We start from the raw sequence: 27,928 nt of genomic DNA on the forward strand, positions 1-27,928 counted from the left end.
TTTCCCTTAACGCCGTTGACATCAAAGGGACAACGTGCAGCTGACGGCACTGCACAGCGCTCGGTTCAGCTGATGGCACTGTCTCGGTGCTTCCTGATGGCCAGAGAACGAAGGAAGCCCCGAGCGGCCGGGGACAGCCCTCGTTTAGCAGCCGCAAGGGGAGCAGGCGGCCGGGAGGAGCGCCGCAGAGCGCTGCGCTCGGGCAGCCCGGGCGGATCGTGGCGGGTCAGGGCCAGGTGAGCCCCGGGATGGCTCCCCAGCGACAGTGACCCGCTCCCCGCCCCGACACCTGTGCGGCGCCGCCCCGCACCACCCGGGGCCAGGCGGGGCCCCGCCGCCGCCCTTAAAGCCCGGCCGCCCCCGGCAGCTTCCTTCCCTCTTTCCCGCCTTTCTTTCTGTCTTTCAGCCCCGAGCGCTCCGGCGGGACCGCGCCGCCGACATGGGTAGGTGTGGCGGTGTGGGATGGGGCAGCCCGGAGTGGGTAGCGGTCCCCGGCCCGCGGGAGGGATGCCGCCCCGGGATGAGCACCGCGGGATCCTCAAGCCGATTCCCTCCGAGCCGGGTGATCGTGCCGGGCTGTGAGCTGGCAGCATGGCCAAGGGTCCTGCTCGCCCAGAGCTGGCTCTGCTGCTCGGTGTCGGTCTGAGGAAGTCCCCGGGCACTCTTGCGTCTCTACCTCTTCCTCCGGGGCAGTTCTCCCTCTGGCAACGCTTTATCCTGGTTTACATGACCCTGCCTTGAAACCCGAGTGAGAGCCGAGCGATGTTGCCTCGGTCTCTGTAAGCTCTTTAAGCTGAGCCCCTGGCGGGTAAGGTCTACCCTACACTACACTTTTAAGGCATGTGGAGCTTAAGATCTGAGCAGAAGTGTGGTGTATCTCGCAGATGTTAAATAATGCTTTTTCATCGAGAGTGTTTACCTAGGGTTGACCTAGTGTTTTTTAAAAACACAGATACACGGGTGGAAGATTGAGATAAGGGCAGAACCCATTTAGCTAATGAATTCTGAAGATTTTTTTCCTGTCTAAACTGGAACACTGAGCAGTAGATGTACAAAAAATAATTTTTTTGTGATGTATCTCTCTCCATTGCCCTTTGTTGGACCTTTGGTCCTTCAGTGTCTGTCTGAGCACATTGGTGTTTCTCATAGCAAGCGGTTCCTGGGCTTGGAGAAACCTTATCTCACAGAGGGAAGGAACCTGAAATGTCTGCCCTCCACCCCCCCCAAAAAAAACAACCCAAGAAAGTGCCATTGCATCTTCAGCAAGGAAATCTGTGTTCTAGGGACAAGCAACTGTAGTAATGAGCAGGCAGAACTGGTCAGTGGTGCTGCCCAGGGGTTAACTGGGGTCTTGCTGGCTTGAGCAGACAACCAGGAAAATGGTGATAGCTCCGCGAAGAGAAAGAAATGGGATGCAGCTGGGTGTGCTCATGTAATATCAGGCTTGCTGCATTATAGGTTTGCTTGGATAGTTTCTGTGTTGGTGTTTTTTGGAATAGCAAGGTATGAAACAGGGACTCCTGGAGGGGGATGTCCTGATGGTAGCAGCATCCTTGTGAAGGTGCTGTAAGGCTGCTGCAGGGAGCAGGGGCAATAGGCTTGTCTGTGCCCCAAGTCAGGTGTCAGGACTGTAGGCTTGCTCTGGAGCCAGAAACATCCCAGGTGACAGTATGGGTGTGTACAGATTTATTGTGTCCACAGACAAGAAGCATTTCATCCAGGCAGAGTTGCTGTGATGGCTGCATGGAGCAGGGCAAAGTGCTCCCATTTTGTGTCACGGACTGTGAGCTGCAAGGGATGCAGCATCCCACTACATCTCTGTGACTCCAGGGGAGGAACCACACTGGTGGGAAGGGGTTGGAGCTGTAAGCCTGCCCCACCTGGCCTGCAAGTTTGGGACGGAGAGAATGGCCTGCTGATAATTATTTAGATGTGGTGATGAAGCCAAGAACTGAGTGGCTGTTGACTTTATATTTCTTAAAAGATATTATGTATCTGAAGGGAATACAAAGTGCACAAGCACTGAGAGCTTTATATTGAAAAATGTGGAGCTCTTCTGTGCTTTGTGGTGAAAATGAGCAGTTCTGCAGGTCATTCTTTGTGGGCAAAGAATAAGAGAGGCTGAAGGTTGCCCCTTCAAGAGTGACTGCTCCAACATGCCACAAGCAAATCTCAGATTATCACTGAAAAGGATGCAAAATGTTGGGTGTTCTGTGCTGTGTAGGTCAATCCCTGAAGCTGCCTGACAGTGGAGTCCTTATTTAGTTTAGGTGCCTGTGTTGAAAGGTTGGCTTTAATGCTATCTGGAGTTTCCCCAACTGTCTCTGTAAAAGGAGAATAGAGGGGTAAAGTCAAAATGTTTGGAAATAATTGTGTCTCTTAAACATTGAAGTCAGACAATGTCTAAAAATAATTGCCTCTGTGATGTCCTCTGTGTAAGGTTTGTTGCAGAGGTGACACTTTTGCCATCAGGAAAGCAGAAAAAACCCCAAACCCAACCAACAAGATCCTAGATAATTTTTGCCCAACAGACGGGAGTGAGCTGCCCAGACTGATCTTCTCTGTACATGTCATGAAAAACTGGCAGTGTGATGCACATGTGCTGGAAAGGCCAACAACTGGAAATAACCAAGGAGCTGATAGGAAGATAGGCTCTTGGTAACACCTTGGTATCCTTCAGTGTATCTGCTCGTGTGGGTTGTGGAAGGGGCATTGCCGATAACTTGAATAACTCGTGTACCTGCATGTGCCCTGAACTGGGTGTCTTAGCACTTTCAGAATGTTGCTTGCTCTCTAGGAAAATATATTCTCAAATCACCTGCATAATACTACTGTCTCTGTTGTGAAGGTACTTGTCCACAGCAGTGAAGGAAAGAATCAGAACAATCTGTTTTAGTGATTTCTGGAAATTACCTTATTTAGTATTGTGTCAAACACTATAGTGTTGCTGTCAGCTGTTCTCATCCGTTGTGAACTATGGACAAAATAATGATTTTGGCAAACATACTTTTCTTATAGAGATATATTATAGGCAGACTTGATTTACAAGGAGGGATTTCAAAGTTCACATCTTGTACTTGGTCTTATCTTAATGACAATGAGTTTGCTCATGTGGTTTTATGGAAAATGTTGGCATCCCCACTATGTGGGCATAGGGCCATTATCTGACACAGTGAAAGCTCAGCCTTCAAGCCTGTCTCCTGAGCTGAGGAAGCCCTGCAGGACTCCACTTGGAGTGCTGCCAGGGGAGAGGGCCTGCCAAGAGCAGCTGGAAGTGACTTCAGGGCTGCAAGCAGCTGTCTGCTCTTCCTGCCCTCAGTGGGACCTCTCTGTTCTTCCAGGTCTTCCCAGGTTAAGATTCAGGTTTTGGGAATGCCTGCTAACGTGGATCACAGAGCTGGGGCTGTATATTCCGTCCTCTAAAAGTCCCTTTTCAGGACTTGACCTCCATCCCTGGCAGGGCATCTTGAGCCTATTCCTTAATCTTGACTTGTCTTTAAGGTAACATCCCCAAGAGTGAATTGTAACAGGACTCATCATCTCTGAGTGGCTGGTTTACCACCACCTTGAATGATGTGTGGTGAGCAACCATGGGATGCTTTGACTCATCATTCCTTTTGAGCTTCTCCTGGCAGTGTATGACTTTATGCACACCCTAAAAACCCAAAGGCTATCAAGGGAAGCTTTGCCTAATAACTATGAAAACTTTCCCTTTTAGAAACTGAAAATGTACTCACCCTGACCAGTACTGTGTTTACATTTAATTTGTTTATTTAGAGTTGAACCTTTTTTGAATCTTCCATTGGTTTTAAAGGAGTATTACTTAAAAGTTGCCATTAACTTGTATTTTGGTTTTTTTCCCTCCACAGGTGGAAAAACTACCGGCAAGTCGGTAAGTATTGTTTTCCCTTATAAAAAGTTGCTCTACTGACTCTCTTTGGGTTATGTTGTTTTGGTAATGTTAGCAGTACCCAAAGTAAAAATCACTCCATAAACATACATAAAATGTATACAATAATGTATACATTATTGTATACAATATAATGACTTACTGGCCAACACATGCAAAAGCAGCCTAGTAACTTATTAAATTCTAGCTAAGCATTAGTGTGCTCAGCACCCTGATAAAATGTCTGAAGAGCCTTTGCTGACTGAGCAGACATTGGTGGGAGGAGCTTGGTCCCTGGAGCCCATCTTTCTTGTGGCTGAGTTATCATCATCCACCACTCTTGAATCTTTGAACTGTTACTGATATGTGTCTCAGCAACCCTATCTCTGCCTTTGCTTTTCTTATCTTGCAAGGTTTTACTCCACAGACTTTCCCTCGTCTTAGTGGCTTCCTCAGCAGCCAAAGTCAAAGCTGTGCAGCAGGGTGGTGGCATGCCCAGGGCAGGGCAAGGTTACAGAGGGCATTATAAAACATAACCTTCAGGTTACCTGTTTGGTGGTGGATCCAGCACTTCCTGACCAATGAGGGCAACAACAGACAAGGTTTTGGTAAATGTGTGTATGGGCACGTCTATACTGTAACAGAAGACAGTACAGTGCAAAACAAGGACAAGTACACATCATGTATTAGCAAGCATTAATTGCATAGTCTCCTCTTGCTTGTAGCATCTTGGAAAAGCTGAAGGCCTGTCACCTTGGGAAGGACCCAGTAGCTTTCTCTTGCATGCCTGTGTTCATGCTCAGCTCCAGCTGTGACATGCAGATCCCCTCCAGTTTGGGGGCAGCCAGTAAAAACCCACCAGGGGCTGCTGTGCCAGCATGGGAATGCAGGACAGCTCCACCAGGCACAAAAGCACCAGTATCTTGAAACAAATATCTAGGCTTGCTGGATTGTGACCTCCCCAGACCAGCATGTAGCACCCTCCTAAAGGATAAGGTATTAGGTAGGGTGATGGCAAAACACTTGGGAGGTTTGTGAGAACCCCAAAGTGGTCAAAAGATTTTAGTGAGGTTTTGTGAAATTCAGGTGGAGATGGGTCCCACCAGCTCCTGGGCCAGGACTGGTCTGTCTTTTTTTTTTTTTTTTTTCCTGTAGGCAGGACAGACATGGGGAATTCTTTGTTCTGCTTCAGGAGCAGACATTCTCTCCTCTCCATCTGGGCTCTTCCCAATTACGAGTCATGCAGCCTGGGTTACTGTTTCAGTTAACTAACTTAACATGTGCTGAACCAAAACTTCAGTGTGTGGCTCTCCATCCCATGACCATTTGCATGGCTTAGGGGAATGCTGTGTGGACAGGGCACAAAGCCTTCTTCTGTGTGAACTCCAGTCCACCAACACCTGTGTCCAGGTTGGGAGTAGTTGTCCAAACCTCTTGCTGCCTTCAGCTGAAGGAAATGGGTAACTTCAAGGGAATTTTACCTAATTTTGGGATAGATGTGAATGATCTTCCTTTGGAGACACCTCTTTCTGCCCATGGAGGATGTGATAAATCAAGAGTGACAAGTTTGTATGTACGGCTCAAATTTTGTGTACTCTAAAGCTAGAGGAGTCCCACCTAGAACTTGCCTCAGCTGAGACTGGGCTTTTCCTGTGAAGCCTGCTTATCAAACCATGGGTAGGATATGCAGTAAGTACTTGGTTCTGCAAACATCAATGGCCAATGCTTTTCCAGCTGCTCAGGCATCCTCACAACTGAGTCAGATCAGTCAACTATGCTCCTGCCACTCTCTTATTTTCATTTCTTTTGTCACATTCCCAAAAAAATTGTTGTAGCTCCCAAGTTTCCAAGTATTCTGTTTGTTGAGGCTTTGCTGGAGACACTGGCTCTCCAATTTACTTGTGTCAGGCATGATTTCCCTATCTAAGGTTTTTTCCTTTTAGCTGCAAAGTTAACTTCCTCCTGTTTCACATGAAATACAGATTAGTTGAATTCCTAAGCCTTTGTAATCCAAACAATGACATTTTTAAATTAAACTGGAGCATGGAGAAGAACTGTTTTGCCTCTGCAATGTTCTGAAACGTCTTCAAAATCTGATTCTTTGCTACTTGCAGGTTTAAATCCATTTTAAAAAGGTTAAAAGGGAGTATTATGTTTAAGTTGCATTCCCATTAATTTTAATAGAAATTAATGAATATATCATATATTCATCTACTAAGACAAGTAGGTGATCAGAAGACAAACTTCCAGTTCTGGTGACCATATCAGATTTGTACCTGATGTATGCTTTTTAAACATTGTCTCAATGGCACAAACTGTGTCATGAGCTGCATGATGATGACCATGGACATGCCTGCTGCAGCAGGTGAAGGCTCAGTGAATCTGGCAGCCAATGCCATGCCATTTTAGGTTACGAATAAAGTCCCTTCTATCATTAGGTCTGAAGAAATGAAGGATTCTTCATCAAGCAGAGCATTTTTAAGGATAAGGAGTTTTCCTGAGAGATTTGCTTGAACGAAAAGTTTAAATGTTTATTTGGCTCAACTACAGGTGCTTAAAAATAGTCCTGAACTTCTAGCTGGTGTACTGCAGGCGTTTCGTGTTGTGCATTTTTGGTTGGCTTTGGGTTTTGACTTTTTATTTTTCCAAAAACATTGGCTTTTTGCATATTTTTAGATACCAGTCTAGATTGCAGTAAGGGTTAGGTGCTGGAGACATCAAATGTGCATTGTGCAGCACTTGAAGGTCATTTATAGCACTGCTAAAGGGCTCTTGCAAAGGGCAGATAAGAAGTGTGCAGACCTCTGGGGACCAAGATGGGAAAGTGAGAACTGACTCTTGGTTCAGGTAAACTACTGTCATCCCACAGAAGCCTGTGCAGCTTCCGGACCCTGAGTACCTACCCACTCCCACTGAGTCCACGTTGAGCTTGCTTAGGCTGTGGGTTACAGTGAAGAGTGTTAGTCTGGGTTGCACAGCTCTGAGCTCGCGTTGTCTGTTACCTCCAGGTGCTCTGCTTTGGCTTCCCTTTGAGCATCTTCTTCATCGTCATCAATGAGTTCTGTGAGCGGTTCTCCTACTATGGCATGAAAGGTATGTCCCTTGTCTCCTTGTGCTGACCATTACCCAGGCCTGACTTGGGTTTGTAACCTGTTGCTTTGTTGTTCTTCCTACAGCTGTGCTCATTTTGTATTTCAAGTATTTCCTGCACTGGGAAGACAACTTTTCCACTGCCATCTACCACACATTTGTTGCTCTGTGTTACTTGACACCGATCCTTGGAGCAATCATTGCGGACTCTTGGCTGGGAAAATTTAAGTAAGTGCTTCCTTAGAAAGTAACCAAAGATCTTGAAAGCTCACCTGAAATCAGTGTTACTTAAACCACCACCAAAAACAGCAGCTCTCAACAACAGCTTCAGAACTGCTGTTGACTACTCCAGGGTAGTTTGTTTTATTTCACCAAAGCTTGAGCTTTTAATTGGTTCAGCTCAGACTTGCAACTGCGCTGTGAATCAACAAAAGTTCCAGTTCTGCTAGTTGGTTAAGGGTAGTAGCATGCTTCCCCAGCAGGCTGCATGTTTCTCCTCTCACCTGGACAAAATGTAAGCTAAACTAAGGAGACTATTCACCAAGCTGTGAAAATAGATACTGGAGGTTATAATTACATAGGACAGTCTCCTTACCTGTTGCAAGTGGCCATTGAAATAGTGAATTTCTGTGTTATCTGGTGTTAAGTGGGCCTTAGAAAAAGTTTTAAAATACTGTGTGATTTCAGAATTGACAGATCCATGAGAGGTCTTACTGAATAGCAATTCTTTCTCTAAATGATGTCTTCTGTATTTTTAACTGCAGGGTAGTTGGTCAGGATAGTAGCACTGAAGTGCTTTGAAATGTAACCAGATTATTTCCAACAGCTTTATCTCACTCTCCTTTACTGATGTTTTGATTCTAAAAGTATTTACTTTGCCAGAAAAAAAGCATAATAAAGATTTTATGGAGGGTTATGAGCCATGAATGTGAGCAGACTTGCCAAAGGTCTCCCAGAGATTAGAGATGTGCTGTGCAGTCAGCGGCACTGTTGCCTTCTGCTGTAGGGACTGCCCCTGGGAGCCCAGGGCTATGAGCAGGGCCGTCCCTGTGTGCTCTGTGCAGCTGCTCTGAGCAGTGCAAACTCACTGCAACTAGCTGGATGTCTTACAGATTGCAGGACACATATATTGTGTACTCGCTTGTTTAGATGCTGTGGTTTATTTTTAAAATTTATTTTGGCTTTTACTTGTTTTATCAAGATGAAACTTTGAAGACCTTGCATCTCTTCTCCTTTGGTACTTGGATATGCCAGTGCCGCAACTGAAAGGCCCAGACCTTTAACAGGAGCTTGTTAGGATGGCTTAAACAAGAAAAAACATGCTTTAGGAAACAGCATTAGGGTTTAATGCAAGGTGTCACAAGGAAGGCTTAAACAAGAATTAAAAAAAAAAAAAATTCTATGATGACAAGAGGATGAGGAAGTTATCTAAGCACTGCTAAGCACTCTTAAAGGAGAGACTCAAATCTTACACAGTTCACGTACTTTGTGTGATGTCTGTCAAAGAGCATGCTGGGACCTGCTCACATTTGTTGAAATTAGTTGTGAAAATCTTGGGGAAAATAGTACAGAAATCACAATTACTTTTTTAAATTGTGTGTCATCAATGCAGTGCCAATTATGTAAGTCTTTGCAGTGGGCTTATAAGCCTCACAAATAAAAACCAGAAGTTTCTCTCCTGATCAGCTCAGGTTCAACTTCAATTGGAAACTTTTTCCCAGGTTGTTGGGTAATTAAAGTAACTATGGAAGCGCTATTCAAAAACCAACCCATTCAACTGTATCTGTTAAATATCATTAAACAGCAGACTCATCGTTGCCCCACTTTATGGATTTTTTTTTTTTTACTCTGCTACAGGCGAGGGCAATTTTAAGTCAGAGAACAACAACCTTGTTTTAAAGTGAGAGTAACTTGGTCAATGTCCCTGTTGTGTCAGGGTGCTGGTCCAAGCTTGCTGTGAGGATCTCTTGCTTATGTCGAGTAGTCGGATTGTTCTAGGTTTTTGAGCATTGTCCTTCACTGTCATGCCTTGCACTGGGTTTGGGACTACTCCTGAAAACTGGGTTTTAAAATAATTTCACATCATTGCATTGGGTTTCTCCTGATTTTTCTCCAAACTGGAGACCCACATCTGTTGAACAGAGGTCCACCCAAGGACACAAGTGAACGTGGGTTAAACTACAGCCACGTACTTAAGGTCCAACAAAGTTAAAAGGGAGTATGTTTTTATATACAGAAAAGAGGATTGGACCGTAAAGCTGAGGTGTGGGGGCTGGTGATTACGCAATACTACCATCCTAGGCGCCTCCTGGCAGAGAAGTCAGGCTGAAAGCCTGCAGCATGCACTCTTCAGTGCTGCTCTCACTCTGATCTGAGTGTAAAAATGTTGGTACACTTACAGCCGAGGGAGTAGGAGTATAGAGTTGTTGTTCAAAACAGTATTTCAGGGCAATTTTCACATTTGAAGCAGGTTTTTAATTTTTCTTTTTTCTTTACTCCTGCAACTAAAATATAAAATAACATAGAGAATGTTTAATGATACTTAAATCAGTGTAAATTGCATCTTCCGGTGTTGAAGAGAAGTCCATTTATCTTCACCATATAAAAAATATGAAAATGGCATTCTCGAGTTGGTTAGTAAAAAGCCAACCACTGAAGATATGAAAGTATTTCCTGGGACCTAGTGATCCCTATAGAATCCATTTGTCATCTTGCCTTGTTTAATTAAATAAGGCTACCTAAAATAATAATAATGAAAAGAATAGAAATATTGTGGCAGTGGTGTGTGGGCAGATTTTTATAGCAGCTTCTGACAAGTTCAGTCCATAATTTATTGTATCCGCTAATTGTTTTCATTGCCACGAATCTTTAAAATAAGCAAAAGTCTGCATTAGCTGTGTAATTATCTGTGTGCATTTTATGTGTGTAATTGTGTTAACATATCTAAGAAAATGTATCTCCTCTCTTGACAACAGGACCATTGTCTACCTGTCCATTGTCTATACAATTGGGCAGACAGTCTTGTCTGTGGGCTCCATAAATGACCTGACAGATCACAACCGGGATGGCTCTCCCGATAGTGTAGCACTGCACATGTGAGTTGCCTTGTACACCTTTTATTTCCCAGGCTGGTGAAGGATGGGACAACTTAAATTTATGCTACTTGAATTTCAACCACTCTATCACGTATGCTTTGAGAATAAACACAAAACTATTTTTTTTTCTTTTTTCCTTTCTCCTTGTTCCAGTGCTCTGTCAATGATTGGCTTGATCCTTATTGCCCTTGGTACTGGTGGGATCAAACCTTGTGTGTCAGCATTTGGTGGAGATCAGTTTGAAGAAGATCAGGTAACAATGTCTTTCAGATTTTCAGTTATACTGATACTCTAACTAAAGTTTGACTAATATAGTACTCTAATAATATACATATTTAGGCAGGTGCATTACTGCAGGTTTTCCTGGGGAGCTGAAGAAGGAGCTAGTTAATTATTTGTCTTGAACTTTGAAACCTGAGGTGCTGATTTTTTGATCTAGGCTCATCAATGTGGTTCTGGCTAAGCCTTTCTAAACATCTTTCTGTTTTTACTGTAGGAAAAGCAAAGAAGGACCTTCTTCTCTCTCTTTTATTTGTCCATTAATGCTGGAAGTCTCCTATCGACTATAGTCACCCCAAATCTCAGAGGTAAGGTCACATGTTTGTTTACAATTGTTAAACATCAGAAAAGGAGTGTTGGATTGCAGTCCAGTAAGGTTTAAATTAAAATTCTGTTCTCTGACACACTGGCATTATCTAGCAAATAGTCTTCAGTGTGTCATCCAGCTTCTCGGAGATGAGGTACTCTCAAAACAAGCCAGTTTAAAACTGGATTTATCCATGTGACAAAATAAATATTTTTTCATATTGTTAAATAAGAAATCTATGTTCTCCTTTGCTTATAAAGAATATCATGATCCTAAACAAAACTGAGCAATTTGCTAACCTATATGCATATGGATTTCTGTGGCAAGCTTGCACAGATGGTGCTGTATGGATGCACTTGCTAGCAGTTTCAAAAGGCTGCTTTTCTCAAAAGAAAGGAAACAGCATGTGAATTCTGGAATAACCCTAAAGCACTGGGCTGAAACTCTGGCCTTTGGATTTCTTGACTGGAAAAGACTCTGTAGAAGACTTTTAGATGTTTGTTTAATGCAAATTCTATCCTTTCCCAAAAAAGGGAGGAGAGATGCATATGGCACAGCGTGTGGTTTACTTCCTTGCTGATACAGGGTGAAAAATACCTTGGAAAAAAATGACAAATTGAGCTGAGGGAAGTAATAAACTGTTATTTCCTATAAAGGTTTAACCAGTAGACTAATACAATTTAATCAAGACGTGAATTATCCACAAGCTAACATTTTTTTCCAAACCATACTCTCTAATTCTCCTCTTAGAAGAAGTACGGTGAAGAATGCAATAATTTTGTTTAGTCTTTTATTTTATACTGCTAGTAGCTATGTTCATACTCTGAGCATGACTTTAGGATGTGTGCTTGAATTCTATAGAGTCAAATCTGTGACTAATGCCAAGGAGGGGAGGGGGCTGTGACTGGGATGTTTTTTCAACAAGTGACACTTACATTACTAGAATCTTTGTTTATGAAGTTATCCCAAAACTTCTGTAATCTAGTTCCTTTCTCACTAAGGACATGCTTTTGACCCTTCTAGTGTAATTCTTCATGTCCCAGTGTAAATCTAGATGTAATTTTCCTGTGAGGAGATCCTGAGAGGCATTAGACTGTTTGGCCTGGAGAAGAGAAGGCAAAGGGGGATTTAATCAAAGTATAAAAATACCTGATGGGAAAGAATGCAGAGGATGGAGCCAGGCTTTTCTCAGTGGATGGTACCCAGGAAACATCAGGAAACACTTTTTCACTCTGAGGGTGACCAAGAACTGGCACAGGCTGCCCAGAGAGGTTGTGGAGTCTCCATCCTTGGAGATGCTCAGAAGCCATCTGGACACAGTCCTAGACAACTACTTCCAGGTAGCCCTAGTTGAGAGGAGCACTTGGACCAGATGATGCCCAGAGGTCCCTTCCAACCTCAACCATTCTGTGACACGTAATTCCCCTTTTCAATAATGAAAGATAAGTTGAATACTGATCCTCCACTCTGAGGATGTCAGCAGACAGGTTTGTTGTTTCCCCATGAGTTAACAGTGAATGCAAAGAACAGAAACCACATGGAAAACATCAGCTGTGCTGACTGGGACTTTTATTTGATGTTACTTTTTACTTCAGCTACGGAGTGTGGCATTCATTCCAAACAACGATGCTACCCGCTAGCTTTTGGAGTTCCTGCTATCCTCATGGCTGTTGCCTTGGGTAGGTGAATCTGTTGCCATCCTGTTGCCTCGGTAATTAGATGATAACAATCTCAGAATAATGAAAGTGTGATAGAAATCTCCAGGTATTGACCTCTACCAGTACCTGATCATTTCTGCAATTTTTCACTTAAATTTTTTTCTTGGGTGGGGAGGTGGGTGGGATTAATCTGAAGCACTCGCTTTTACAGAAGAGACTGATTTACTGGGAGAGTCTGATGGGGCTGGGGTGAGACATGAATGTATCTTCAAATTCTATACATGATGTAAATTACTGCCTATGTTTCTTGGATTACTGTTGTGTACAAATAGATCTTTTGAATATAGGGTAAGAACTCGCAGCAAATGTGTGTTGTGGACATTATCTCTAGTCCAGGATGGTAAACTGTATGAGGTAATTGTCCCTGCACTGGAGGACAATACTGGATATATCAATACTTCTCAAACACCTGCATTTTTACTGGCTGTGTACAGGTCACTCCCTGAGCCTTACTGCTGACCAAGAAACTGGGGGTGCCATGATGTACTACAGTATCCCTCATGGTCCTGGTCCTTCAAGGTCCTAACTGGGAGCCCACCTGGCTACCAGTGACCTCACCTTGCCCATGAGCCCAGCCCAGGTTGGACAGCGGCTGAGGGGGTTTGCCCATGTCCTGCCCTGCATGTGGGACAATGAGGCTGGGCAATGTGCCTGGGCCTGGGAGCACAGGACACCTTGGTGAGTCCTGCAGTTCAGGCAGAGCTTTGTATGTCCCTGTGTGATGTGAGCTGCAGCATCCTGAGCTCCTGAAAAGGAGCTTCTACAGCAAGGCCAGAGTCAAGATCCTAAATGGTCTTTGTTTTTTGACCATTCCTTTAATTGAGATAACCTCCCACTGAGCACTAACCATAAGAGTTTCCAGGTTTAGTTTTTTGTCTTGAATAGAAGCAATCTGCTCATATTAATTTGATTTATCTTACTGTATGATAGCATGTGAATAGGCAATTTCTTAGGAGGCTTATTCCCACCCTGATTTAACTCCTTGACTTAGTTTCCATACCAAAATATTTGTTACTATTTTAATTTAATCCTGAGTTGATTTTGGTTTCTGTTTGCCTATTGTAGTTGTGTTTGTAATTGGAAGCAAAATGTACAAGAAAGTTAAACCGCAAGGAAATATAATGCTTCAGGTTTCCAAATGTGTTGGGGTAAGTACTGCTTACATTCCCCAAATCCTTGGCAGCAATTCTTAAAAGTGTTCTGTAAATGTGCCTAAATCAGAAATCTGTCTTAATATGAGGAAAGTTTCTGAAGATTTTTACTTTATTACAGAAGGCTTCTTACTGACACCTTCAGATTTAGACTGTCTTTTTATGCATATCTTGATTTATGTGTGAATTTATACGCAAAAGAAACAAAGTAAGGTGTCAGTGTTATGTAAAAGCTTATCCCAGCTTCTGGGAATCATTCCCTCCACATTTGTGCACCTTTATGCAGAAAGAGACAAACATGCCTTGAGCTGAGTCAAGAGCAGAGCTATCAGTACATCTTATCAGCAAAGACTTATTCCTTATTAAAAGATTTTTTATTTACAATGCAGAGGTTTACTGGTCCCCACTGTATTAAGGAAGTTTGGGGGGTTGCACATCAGTGTCATCCTGCGAAGAAAGGAGTGGAATCTACAGAAAAAGCACAGCATGTCCCAACTTTGCAGTGCCTCAACTTTGAGATCAGATTTATTCTTGGATGAGCTTCTTCATTATCCATACAGATCTGATAGCTTTATACAGCCCAGCCTATTACCTATCTTGTAAGCACTGTCAAAAGCAAATCTCTGTAGGTGACTTTGGCCACTGCTTAGAGTGCTGCTCCTAAGGCCCAGCTCGGCCTTGCATGTTACAATGTGCAGAAAATCTCAGGAGTTCTTTGGGACTATATTTGTGTATATTCTATGTCAGGGTGTGAGACATAGTTACAAGATGCAGCTTCTCACAGTAAAATGTCTTCCTACAACCATTCAGCTCTGAAAACCTGTGTATATGACACTACTCTATTTGTTGTTGTACATAAGTAAGTCTGAAGAGGGCAGATCTTGCAGCTCCTAGCAGCAACCCACGCTGAGAGAGACTGCTCTGAGCTGTTTGGTCCACCTAACCCCAAGTGCATGCTCTGCTGGATATGCAGTGTGAGGCCTTAAAAACAATATTCCCCTAGATGATTGGAGCAGTTAACAGAAGTCAAGTCACCTTTAGCAGCCTCTAAACCCAAGAAGCCAGGAGCATCATCTCTAATGACAAAACAGTTCATTGCGTTTTAAATATTTGTAGTGACATTAAGCATAATTCTCTCTCTCCTCAGTTTGCCATCAAAAACAGGTTTCAGCATCGCAGCAAGGAGTTCCCCAAGAGAGAACACTGGCTAGACTGGGCAAGTGAGAAGTATGATGTAAGTACTCCGAGAGCCTCCTCTGCTCTGACATCCCCTGACCTTCAGCTTCTCTGTCTGCTCTGATCCATTGCCTCATGCATTGGGAAAATAGTTTTGGGCCTCTGGATCATTCAGTAGCTGATTTGGCCAAACTTCCGTGCCCTCGTGGCATTGCAGGTTATCACCTCAGCTCCTTGGGAGAAAGCAGAGCTGTGTGAGTCAATGCTCTGTGTAATCATAGGCTGTCCAGGGAAATTCAAGGGAGATGAAGAGAAGACTTTCCCTCGCCAAACAAATACAAACATTTAAGGGTTTTGGTTAGGAAAATAGCAGGCATTATCTTTCCTTCTCAACTTCCTGTATCTCATGGTAAACTGGCCTCAAACAAAATACGCTGGTGTAATGACTGCAGAGGGGAAAAGGGAAATGGTGCTGCCTGTCATGGTCAATGCACAGGGCCATAATACTTGTCTTGGTATGAAACATCAGATTTATGCTTTGGAATTTCAGTTTAAGTGGCTAAACACTGCATCCTCTCCAGCCTCTGTATGATTTCTCATCATGACTCTCAAAGCCTTGTATCCCATAGTTCCCAACTTGTCCCTTGCCTACTATCCACTCTACCCTGTTGTCAATGGCAGCACAAACCATAGCCTGTCACCTTTATCTTCCTTTTGCCTTTATGCTTTCTTCCTATGTGAAATTCCTCAGTTGCCTATCGTTCAAATGCCTCCTTCCTAGAAAAATAACATGGCACCTAAGTGCTGGATCTCATGCTGCCATCAGTGTGCATGCGAAGAGGCTCAGGTCTCTCTGAGTGACCTTTAACCAGCAGCCCTTCCCACACACGCACAAGCAGACTTTGTACCATTTTAACAGAGATCATCAGATGTACCCACAACATGCAAAGTCTAATGTGTGGGTAAACATGACATGATGGGTCTTTACGTGTTGCTGCGATGTGAGCAGCAGTCTGAATTTTTTTTTTCCCCCCTTCTTTTTTTTTTAAACCAATTCCTCTTGTGTAATTTTTACTTTCTGCAGAAACAACTGATTGCTCAGACTAAGATGGTGTTGAAGGTGCTTTTCCTTTACATCCCTCTCCCCATGTTCTGGGCGCTTTTTGACCAGCAGGTAAAGTAGAAATTGTTTGGCTTGGTAATTACAGCTGTACCATGTCACTCTACGTACTCTGAAGTCACCAGACATAAAAGGTGCCTATGGGAGTGTGGAAAAACAAATTCTTTATCCTCGTTTTATTGCAAAAGACTAGTTCCTGAGTCACATCAGTACAGGGTGATCTGCAGCCAGGGGCAATCTCAATTTATCTGAGCACACCCAGGACAGATTCAGTGACAGGCCTCTCCAAATCTTGTATCAGCCTGGGACTCGGGATGAAACAGTAATTTAAAGCTTTCTTAGCGCTAATGTTTCTTCAATTGTCAGTTGTCAGATGAAATTTAGGGTCCTAGTGTAAATGATCTGGAGAACCAGGGTTCAAATTATCTGAATGCCAGTTTGCTTAATCACTCATACCTTGTTATAAATACCTTACACCTTCAAGCAGAAGTATAAGCCTATAATTCCCATTCACTTGGTGGACTGGGTGCTCAAGACTCACAAAAGCAACACTCAGCTTAACTCATAGTTAAGCATTGAAGTATGAATTTAGGAACATGCTTGAGGAGAACCAGGGGTTGAAAGCCTCATCCAAGTCAGACAGTAGGAAGTTTGGTCCAGACTCCCTGTATCCTACTGATTCAGTCTAGTGCCTGTGAGCTGTAGCTGTCAGTGTGACCTGTTCCAATTAGGCAGCTCTGCTATAAATTCAGAGGTCAATACTCATTACATGGGTCATAACTCACATCTCAGACAGTGGGGTGTCGCGGGTAGCTGAAGGCTCTCGCCACAGATGCAGCGGTAGCGTTCTTGTCTCATCCTGGGCTCAGGCCTAAAGTCAGCCCTGCTTGTCCCAGCTACAGGCAGGTTTTTGGGGCACAGGGCTCCAGGCAGATCAAGCCCTGGCTTGGCCGGTGGCTCTGGGCTGTGTGAAGGAAGGCTGGACAAGTGGGAGGTGTGGGCTGCTTGGGCTCAGGCTGGCGGCACACGGGCCCCAGGGTGGCTTCTGTGCACAGCACGCAGCAGTGCCCTGCACAGGATGTCCCTGCCCTCTCTCCAGCTGATTTCTGCATCTAAGTTATTTTCTGCTGTATTTCACAAAATGAGTAAATGAACTGGAATGGGCCATGAGACTCACTTTGTTCAAATGTTTACATTGCAGAGTAAGAATACTCCCATAGCAAGCTAGCTTTACTTTTTGTTCCATTGCATGTCTTTTCCAACACTTGACTTACGCAAACAATTCAAAATGAACTTTAGAACATTGATTTACTGTGACATCTAATTTTTTCTTCTCTTATTTAGGGGTCAAGATGGACACTGCAAGCCACAGCAATGAATGGGGATTTTGTAGGTTACTTTTTATTCCTTTTTTTTTAATTAACACTTTTCAGATGAGTTTTATTTGTTGCCACAGTATTAAAAACTATTTATTTTTTTCTTCACCAGGGTATTCTAGTTCAACCAGACCAAATGCAGGTACATTAATTTTCTATGTTCCAATTTCAAGTACTTCTGAAAGATTATGTACATCTTGCCCTTACTTAAAAAAAGCACTTTGAGAAATACTGATTTTTTTTCTCATGTTCATCTTCCCCAGATTGTGAATCCAATCCTGATTGTTATAATGGTCCCAGTTGTAGACTATTTGGTTTATCCTTTAATCAAGAAATGCAAGATCAATTTTACGTAAGTTGATGTCTTTATCTGACTTCAAGAGAGGCTCATTTTAGTCATTTGTTTAACTGGCTCTTCCAGCCCTAATGTAACAAGAGCAAGCAGTCAGCTAAGGAGGAAATAGAAGTGTATTTTAAATGGGTTAATATTTTAAAGAAATGAAAATATAAAAAACCCAGAATACTCCAATTGGTATGGAGAGGCAGCACAGATTAGAAGAGGAGAAGCTAATAGTAAAGTAACAATGTTTTTCAATTAGGGACAAAATCTTTTGATTGCAGGAGAGATGATCTTGATTGTTTTCCACATCCCCCATGTCTACCCCCTCTCCCTCCTGAAGAATAGGGAATAGAAATACAACATACATCCTTAGCATTTGTCAAATTTTGGGCTTAAAAGTAACTGAGACACGAGATGTTTGCTCTTCAGTCTCAGCTGGGAGTCTGGCTCACTGGATACTTCTAGGTGGAGCTTGGGGGGCATTACACATTACTTTTCAGTGTTGGTAATGAAGTGGCTAGCACTTGCAAGAGTGCTTGGAGAGGCAGAAGAGAATACGGTTCTGAAAACAATTTTCAGAGAGCTACGGTGCAATGCTGTTTTTCCATATAGCTCTGAAAAATCTTGGGTGTGTGCTGTGCTGGAAATACTGTCATTCATTTGTGGACATTCTACACTGGATAAATGATGCCACAAATGAAATATTTACTCTAAATCTATCCTTACAGCTTAATTGAATGCCAGTAGATGTCTCCTAATTCAACAAATTTCCCTGACTGTTTTTGTTCAATCTTATTTAAACATAGGAATATGGAGACAAGTTGTTAGTCTTTTTTTAAAGGCATATCTTCTTGTCTCTTTCTTGTTTTACCACTAACAACTGTACTGGATTGGATTTTTTACTTCCTGCAAGAACAGATTTTTTCAGGAACCTGATAATTATGGTCAGTCAATGTTTGAGCCCAGCAGATGCAGAATAACAGGTTAAGATGCTGCAGGAAAGATGTATTTCCTGACAGTGTAACTATGAATTGAGAGGTACCCAGCTTAGCAGAACACTTTCTGTAAGAACATCAGTCCTTCAAATGGTGATAATGTGCTACCTGTGGCCATTTGAGTTTCCCAGAGTGGAAAGAAAACAAGCAGCTGAAGCTTTGAATTATCATTTCTCTTAAATCTCTCGTGTCCTTTGTTGTACTAGGCCCCTGAGGAAGATGACTGTGGGGATGTTCCTCGCTTCTATGGCTTTTGTTGCTGCTGCCCTTGTGCAGGTGCAAATAGATGTAAGTTCAGCCACATGCGAGTATTTACTATTAATATTTAGCTGTTACTTGTTAATTCAGGAAAAAAAGGTGTGCTTAAGGGGAAACTGAACCAGAAAGAAGACTCCTAAATTTGGAGCCAATCATATAAGCATAGAAGTAGCAGGAGTGGAACTACATTGCAATACTGTGGTTAGCATAGTAAAATTGACTAGCAACAAACACCATCCTGCAAAACATCACATTGAAGTTAATGTAAATCATGCATGAAAGGCAACATCAATCTTTAAACTGAGACTAAAAGCTGGAAACTAGACATTTGCTTGGCCTACCAGAGGGCTGCTTTGCATGTTTGACCTCTTCTGGTATTTAAGCCGGAGGTGAAGTGTGACAGTCTGGGAAGCATCATCACAGCATGAGCAATGATGACACTTGTCGAAGGAAGGATTTGTCTCCCCTAACCTTCCTTGCCCTAAAGGGAGGTGCCATGCCTGAACCAGATTAAGCTTTCCCCTGTAGCTGGAATATTGCAACACCTCTGGGCAGCGATCCATTGCAACCCAAGATCTGAATAGCTGTCTAGATGTGTCTGATGTGGACGAGAGATTTCTTTCCTAAGGCAGCTTGTGAGACGAGTAAAAATCCTGATTCAAGTTTCATCCCTCAGACAATCACATATCAGCAGGCAAATGCCAATCTTCAACATGAAAAAACAAAGATTACAGTAATTATAGCAATTTTTTCCATGTGACTTAGGGCACTGATTTTATTTTTTTTTCTGTCCTATAGAAAACCTCTCCTGTTTTCCCTGCAGCTGAGCAAACTCAAGTCAGATTAATAAATCTAGGTGCTGCTCCTGCAACGGTTCAGTTCCAGCCTCAGCTTCCGACTACGGATGTAGCACCTAATGAGGCGGTAAGTAAGGGCAGATAAAAAATATTAAAAAATTAATTAAAACTAAAAAAAATCTAATGGAGTAAGTCAAAGTCATTCTTAACTGATGGTTCAAAATTGATTATTTTCTCGGACTTTTTTACTCTAATAATTTAAATGATTTTTTTTCTTTGTATTGTGGAATGAATTGTTACTAAAAACACAGTGGGTGACAAAATGGTAACTATGTCAGTGTTTGATGTATTACTAGTTTGTTTTGACAAGACTGGATTTTTTTCCAAGAAGCTTTCAAAAACTTAACAGTGACTTGGAACTAGTTGAAAATTTCCCTCTTGCTAAAAAGATTCAATTTCTTAAGAGCAATCCTTTTCTTCAGCAACTGTCCATTCAGCTCTAGTGAGTCACTGCTATTACAGTGAGGGATGGCTTACCTGAACAGGGAGCTTCTTCTGTGGCTACATCACACGTTAAGCTTCAGATTTTGCTGCCAAAGAACTTCTTCAGGTTCTCATAGAGCACAGCATTGGTAGTTCTATTGACAGCAAAATGTGGTGCCTCTGATGGATGCTTTTGATAAGGGATGTTAGGAAGTGTGTTCTCTGAAAGCCTGCAGTTCTGTTTCCCTTGAAGAGGAAAGCTCCTACTCCAACCTCCTCCAAATTTGCCTCACATGGAAGCAGAGGTGTGAGGAGAAGATAAGGGCACCCAAACTGTATACTGACAGGGTCTTGATGTAACCATGGTACATACCAGAAAATGAAAGGTATAGAATACTCTCTTCCCTATTACAGACATTTTATAATCCAGATGTGGATTATAAAGTGCTTTTGATAATCCTATAAAACAAAAGGCTTATTTTAGTGTAGCACAAATGTGTTTATTAATGGCTTAAGTATTTTATGTTGATTAAATGTGTTTTGAATATATAAAACATACAACTTCTGCTTTTTGGAAAACACTGCATCGCAGCTTATGCTGGTGCCACCTCTTTGGCTAAATAGAATTTTACTTGATGGTTATGGTAAGCCTGATTTATCTGGAGCAAGAAATAGGAAAATATAACAGCTATTCCATAATGCTTGTGGCAAGCTCATGTAACTCTGAAGCTTGAGTGACAAATTAAATTAATAAAAAATAATGATCAAATGGCATTAATGCTTGATGTAGAAAACCTAACAAAAATGAAAGTTAGGGAATGTTCATGATCTCTGGCACTTCAGAAATAACACGTGTGTAAACTTCTGACCCTCTCCAGAGCCCATAACATTCTCACAAAAGTGTAGACAAATATGCAGTTGCACAGAAGCCCATGGCAATTTGTTTCTCTTTGTAGACTCCCTACATGACATTTGAGAGTTCTAAGCTGAAATCATTACACATAATGTCTGCATCTCGAAATGAAACTGTGCCTTTGGATCTGCTAGATGGAGAACGCTACACTTTGGCATTTAAAGGGAATGGATCTGACATCAATTCCCATTTGGTAAGTCTGCTTATTTCTTAAGACATACATCAATGTTTTGACCGCTATCTTTGTGGAGTGTGTGAAGCTCAGAGGACAAGCTCTGGATGGCTTTTATCCTTTGTCTTGTTTTCTGTCTCTCCTTGTCTCTCCTGTACCAGTAGGGCTGGTGAGTGGTAGAGAGTACACCAGGATATAATTTTTAAAAAGTTACCAATTTATTATTTACCTTGACAACTACCCTTTCACCAAGACTTAGATGCATGGTCATACAGTGCTTTCTAGTAGATGTGTGTGCTAGTAGGATCCTAAAGAGGAAGGTCTGGAGTCCTGCTCTGAAACCTCTGTTAGTTCCCACTGCTGTGTAATAGTACATATTTAAGTTGTTCTCTGATGCCATCGACATAGCTTGATAATGGTCTCTTCCACCAGATATGGGACAATGTTACATCAAAACCAGAAGAAGGAAAAAATCTCATCAGGTAGAGGTTTTTTTGTGTCAAAATTTTGACAGTAGTGTGACTGTCTCTTCAATCTTTGGGTGGACTCTCGTTGAACATACTTTTCTATACTGTAGGAACACACCTCTTGCTGGACACGTCACTTGATGTTTTAGGGGATGTTATGACTTCTGAGTTGTGATCCACTTAAGTTATCTTGCACACCTGTTTTGGGTGTAATTTAGCTAAAAATGGAAGTGTATGCTTCGTTCCATTGCCTAGACTTTTTTACTGGACAAATGGCATAAATTACATATCTATACCTCCTTTTAAATCTTGGATAAGAAGTATCTTCCTACTTCTGCCTTCTCTGCTTTTCTTCTACATCTCCCACTTGCAGATGCATCACCTACTGGTTGTAGCACCAGCTTGCTTTTGGTGTTCTCCTAAGGTAGTGGGCTGATGGGGGTCTAACTTCCTTTTTGTATTAGCTACAGTTTAAGAGATTAAGAGTTCTTTCCAAAATGTTAACTGATTTAAAAAAAAAAAGAAGTGTTAAATGAGTAGACTTGATACTTGTTGTGCTGCCCAAATATAATTAAAAGTAAAACCTGTACTCTTTGACTTATGCATGTTTTGTGTAGTATTTAATCACTCTTCCATTTTAAAGGTTCATAAACAATTACTCTCTTCCTGTCAATGTTACTATGGATGGCATGGCTTTTGGAGTACTGGATCCTCTTTCTGTCAGTAATTACAGCGTCATTACAAAACAAGACAAGTAAGCATTTTCTTTTACCCTAATTTAATCTCTTAGATATACTTGTCCTTGGGAAAAGGGCACGGAGCTTTTTTAAAATGTGTAATACACACAATTGATTACACCTATGGTCTGAACTGTGGGGTCTGGGTTTTTTTCTTTTTCAGGTCATTTACCATTAACGCTTCAATGCCTCTGGCCACTTGTACAGTTGTTTCAAAGACATTTGGATATGGCAGTGCCTATACCATTTCAGTTAATGATGTGAGTTGCCACTGTTGTTGGATGGACAATATAGAATTACTTTCCGTGTTGATACTTTCCTTTAATGAAAAAAACACTTGCAGACTTATTCCCCTTGTCTTTAATTGTATATATGATGGAATTCTCCTATGTTAAACAGGAACATGAAACCATTGTTAAGTATAAAAATAATGATGGTTATGATAATAGCAATGCAAGAATTCATGGTCACCACTAATGGCCCTAAATCTTTAGCCCTGTTAGACACTACAGATTTGCACAAAGTCGGCTGTAAAAAAATTATGCTTTACGACTAGGTATGCAGAGCTTCATATGCAACATTTATTATTTACTCTGAACTTTCTATATGCTTATAGAACTGCTTAGAATGCCTTTACTGTGCACACTCATTATTACTGCTCCTAATATGCTATTTTCATTTCCAGTGTACTGGCTCCCATCTTAATGTAACATACTTCGAAGATATTGCACCAAATACAGTCCATATGGCTTGGCAGATTCCTCAGTATTTTCTTCTTACATGTGGAGAAGTAGTGTTCTCTGTCACTGGGCTGGAGTTTTCATACTCACAGGTAGGTATTTCTCTTCTTGTGTTAAGCATCTTGGTGCAAGTTAACATCTTCCGTGACCTCTTGTTTTTAAGTGGTGGTTCTGTGCTGCTGCTTTGATCAGCTGTATTCCTCACAGCTCCCTAATAGGACTGTATAGGCTGATGCAAGTTGGTCCTGTTTCACTAGGATTTGGTGTTTTCCATGAAGCTATGCTGAATTCTGTCATTTGAAGACTTGACTACCAGTCTTCAAATTCCCTTCTCGCATATATCTTTCCTTTGAAAATAAGTGCAACTGTCCTGCTGCAGTAAAACCAAACTGGAGAGCTCTCAAATGCAAAACCAGGAAGTCCTGACATCTTATCTCCACACCAGGTTACTCCATACAGCCTTTATTAGCAGTTTAGTTATACACTTTTAATTCCTTTGTCTTCTGACTCCAGTTTATTAGCTGTGTGTATTTCTTCTCTTAATTTGGAATCTAGAAACTGCAGTGATGGGAATGTTGTGAGGCATGGCTTGCTAGGTGATGCACTCAATTTCTTCATGTCATGTGTGCCACGTTACTGAGATGTGAAATACGCCTGTTAGTTCCTCAGTGTGTATAAAGTAAAAGGTGTTATAGTCAGTGTGCTAGTGGTCTCTTGTTCCTCAAAGCCTTCTCCAGACCCGTTTAGCTCTCTAGCAATTTTTAATGTCAAAAAATAAACACACAAAAAACCCCAACTGCCCCCAAAACTTCCCAAACCAAGAAATCCTCTTCCCTGCAGAGAAACAGTCTTCATTATAAGGTAAAGAATGCAGTAAGTGCATCATAAAATAAGTGATAACGCCGAAACTCAAATGTCTGTCTCTGCAGGCCCCATCTAACATGAAGTCAGTGCTGCAGGCAGGATGGCTGCTGACTGTGGCTGTTGGTAACATAATTGTCCTTATCGTGGCTGGGGCATCCAAACTCGACAAGCAGGTAAGCATGCAAGCAGTAGGTGTGCTGTTATGTTACACTGTGAGAAAGCAGTTCTAATCCAGGGGGGAATCGTGGCAGATAATACAAATAGTTCTTCAGCAAAGGTTTTCACTTGCCTAGCGTTTGCCATCCTTAACTCTCGCTGTCAGGCTCCTTTGCTTGCAAGCAGCAGTTTCTAGAGTCTCTGCAGTAAATTTCTTCTCACGGTGTAGAAAGTCTGTGAACTTTTGAGCTGAAATTCTGCATTAATAGAATCAAAGCCTACCAAAATTCTGTTAATTGCTAATGAGCCTTCACCTGCATACCACAGCCTTGCCACATCCCTTCTTCTGGCTCCACTGGTTTCATCCCTCATTATTTGGGGCATTAAAACTGTGGCTATCCTGGTAAAGAGCACTCATACAAGACTTTCTGTTCATTAGTGGTGCTCAGTAATGAATTAAAATGGCTCTCTGAGAGAGGGAAGAGCTTGTCTCTGAAATAGGTCTGGCAGTCCCCAACTTCAGCTAAATTAAATCAGAAAGAACATGAAACAGAGATGTTGAGGCTTTTCAGGTAGGGTTTCTGGTCTTGATCTCTGCCCACATTTGTGGTCAGTAGGTCAGCAGTAAAAATGTCTAAGTGGAAGCAGAACCAGTGCCAGCCTGGTTTAGAGTGAGATTATCTGACCAAAAGGAGGGGGCTGAGTTTCCTTCTCAGTCTTTCATTCAATTCCCTGTTCCTCCAGGAAAAGGATGTTACAGAATTCTTCAGCATTCACAGAACTTTTGTCTTTTCAGTGAAGATAGCATAGCTGAAAGAGCCTCAATTCTGAGTTGCTTTAATATGTATTGTATGTATTAACACTTAGTCCTGTAAGCCATATGATACTTGTTATGATACTTGTTTCACATTCTGAGTTTACTTCCTGAAAATACTAAAATGGTGTAATACTCTTGACAAATGAATATTGATGGATAAATTCTGCTTTTTTTTTTTACAGTGGGCAGAGTATGTGCTGTTTGCTGCCTTGCTGTTGGTAGTTTGCATCATCTTTGCTATCATGGCTTCTTTTTATACCTATGTTGATCCAAATGAGATTGAAGCCCAGTTCAGTGAGGAAAAAAAAGGAGAAGACAAGAAGGATCTAGATGACAATGAAAAGGAAGCTGAAGCTGATTCTCAAATGTAAAAGCTGTACTCAAGGAGTGTCTGTAAATGATGGAAATCCTGTTCACTCTCCCTGCAGTCAGAGGAATCAGGGTATCAGTAATCACACCTCTGGATTATATGTCTTGTGAGAGACACTATGCAAAACTGTTTGTTTAAAGTGAAGCCTCCCTAGGGAAGCAATAGGAAAATATTAGTCTCTCTCTTGTACTGAATGTGGTATCCTGAAGAAACTCCAGCAGAATTTGCACTCTTAATGTACCTCAGTCTTAAATATTATAGCATTAGAATATTTAAATTAGACTTGGAACTATTGGACCCTGTGACAAGAAGTATTTTTATACTGCATTTCAATTTTATATCATGAAAGAAACAAGACTTGTCAAGAAAAAGCAATGGAAACCAAGCTCTCTGCATGATCCCTCTCGCATCACTGTTACTTGAAAGCAGCAGGTCACATGTGCCTTAAATTCTTTTATACTTCCTTACAGATAATGGGAGCAAAGCTCTGGCAGTGATCAGATTAAAATATTGTCTGTATTCCAAGTGGCAGTAACTTGGACATGGATGTAGTGCTTTATCTGCCTGTTAACTACCCATTTAACTCCTATTATGTCTTTAATTAATAGTAGAAGTGTCCACTCAGGTAAACTGATAACAGCAAATGACCTTTGGAACAAGCAAGAGCAATAAAACTTGTGTTATAACAAAATAAGGAAAGTGTTTTAAGAATATGGCTTACAGTTGCATGTTAACAAAACTCGATACCACCTCTCTGCTACCTTTGTCTACAGGCTCCATCACTTAAAGCTAATGGATCAGTGCTGGTCTTCTCTATCTTAATATACCCTAACACCTACCAAATTTATGCTAGGGGAGACTACATTTTGCTGCTTAGCAGGACCTGCTCCTGTAGTCCTGTGCTCCATGTAATGGAGTGCCAGTGATCTGCATATTGTTTTGGTAATTCTTGTTTTTTAAGGTCTACATGCTACACTTTTCCCACCAGCTTGGACTCGCTGGCCCCTCCAGTACCCTGGCCAGACTTTCAGCTGCTTTGATACCTGTCTTCCAATACTCTTATTCTATTTTAGAGCAATTCTATTTTGGTATTTTCAAGTGGTGACACAGACATCCGTATTCAAGCAATTGGGTGCTTTGCTCGCACTGCCGGTGCACGGGCCCCTGTGATCCCTGTTCCCACTGGAGCTGCTGGCACCCAGGTGTCCATGTGCACAGAGTCCCTCACCCATGAAGACAGTTAAAAATGGAGTTTGAGAAGACAAGTCCAAGGCACTCTTTGCTTGTGTTAGAGGTAGTTCTGTTATCCCATAGGCAGTAATCCCCTCTTGGTCTCTAGGGTCATCTGGGGATAACCTTTCCTATGGATTTGAGATACACATGTCCCCCAGCCAATGGAACTGAGGGTCTCCTGTAACAGCCACAGGAGCATCTGGCTCTCGGTCACTCTCTGAGGAGTTAAGGGAGTTTTATACCAGCTTATTTATGGCAGACTAGCTTTTCTTCTGCCATGTAAGTGAGGCAAAATAAATTATCTCCTAACTGTATCCCAACAGAATAGCATCTTCTGCCTACTGCTTTGTCCATGCCAGGTGAAATGTTTATTTAGCATTTTAACACTACCTTTTTTCCCTTTGGAATACAGGTCATGTGTCTAGTTTTTATACCATAAGCTGTTGGAACTTCATGCTTTAGCAAGCCCAGTAACTTGTCTACAACATGATGGATGTGGCTTATGGTTAGAAAGCCAATAATACTGTAAAATTAGATGGGGAACTTTTCTGATGAGATGAAAACTACCTGTAAGGTAGAATGGAGACGGTTGTGTGTGACAAGATTTTAATCTCATTTTCAGCAGGGGTTTAAGTAATTAAAATATCCACGTGCCTACCCAGGTAGCTCCTGTCAGCATTGCTGTGACTGTGTCCAGAAGCCGTGTGCAGGCAACTGGTCTTTGGGCTGAAATTGAGTGTTTTCAGTTCCTTGGTTTTAAGCATTAAGAGGTGCAGTTAACTGCTAAATATGACAGTGTTTCGTTTAGGATGCTGCTGTCTAGACTATCAGACTTGCTGATAATTACTTTGCATATAATTTTCTGTTACAGAGAAGACAGCCTGAACTCAATCAAATTAACAGTTGATCATTCTAAATTCAGTTCTTAAACAAACAATAACCCTTAAAAAATGCAAGAGTAGTTAAATATGAAACCCTGTTCTAGCAGTCCCATCTGCACTCTGCGTGGCCAGGTAGATACAGGAATGTGCATGTCTGTATGCTTAATAATATTATAAATAACTGTAAAGCTTCCATGCTTTTTCCATGCTCCCCCTTACCTCAGCCTAATGACACTTGACTTAAAATAGTTCAATGTCATATTCTCTGAATTACCTTAATCCATTCTCTGCCATTTGCTGTTCTTAAAAATTGTCTGATTAGCAGCATAATCCTTGAAAAAAACTTGGCTATAACTACAGATAAGTGTCTATTCAAAGTTGTTAGTTTTTAAAATTTTCCTGGAAGCAATTGCAAGCCACAGATACGTACTCTACAACTTGCTTTTCCCTTTTTCTTTCACAGCTTGATGTTGTACTTTAGCATAATATTCACTGATCATTGTG

The 27,928-nt window shown here is 41.8% G+C and overlaps 1 protein-coding gene across 1 annotated transcript; it reads left to right on the forward strand.

The window, feature by feature from the left end:
- Positions 1-163: 163 nt before the first annotated feature.
- On the forward strand, positions 164-27,928 carry SLC15A1 (solute carrier family 15 member 1). Its single transcript, XM_042043381.1, has 23 exons — positions 164-443; positions 3,870-3,892; positions 6,898-6,982; positions 7,066-7,207; positions 9,955-10,074; positions 10,228-10,327; positions 10,571-10,661; positions 12,256-12,339; positions 13,444-13,526; positions 14,677-14,763; positions 15,790-15,879; positions 17,170-17,214; positions 17,314-17,343; positions 17,465-17,553; positions 18,743-18,824; positions 19,593-19,718; positions 21,031-21,180; positions 21,592-21,641; positions 22,270-22,380; positions 22,527-22,623; positions 23,049-23,195; positions 24,033-24,140; positions 25,123-27,928. Exons 1-23 carry the CDS (start codon positions 440-442, stop codon positions 25,309-25,311), a joined length of 2,133 nt encoding a protein of 710 aa, XP_041899315.1. The 5' UTR covers positions 164-439; the 3' UTR covers positions 25,312-27,928.

The sequence above is a fragment of the Corvus kubaryi genome, unplaced genomic scaffold, assembly GCF_017639235.1.
Source record: "Corvus kubaryi isolate FWS band 111438036 unplaced genomic scaffold, C.kubaryi_AGA036_p1.0 133, whole genome shotgun sequence".
NCBI classification, from domain to species: domain Eukaryota; kingdom Metazoa; phylum Chordata; class Aves; order Passeriformes; family Corvidae; genus Corvus; species Corvus kubaryi.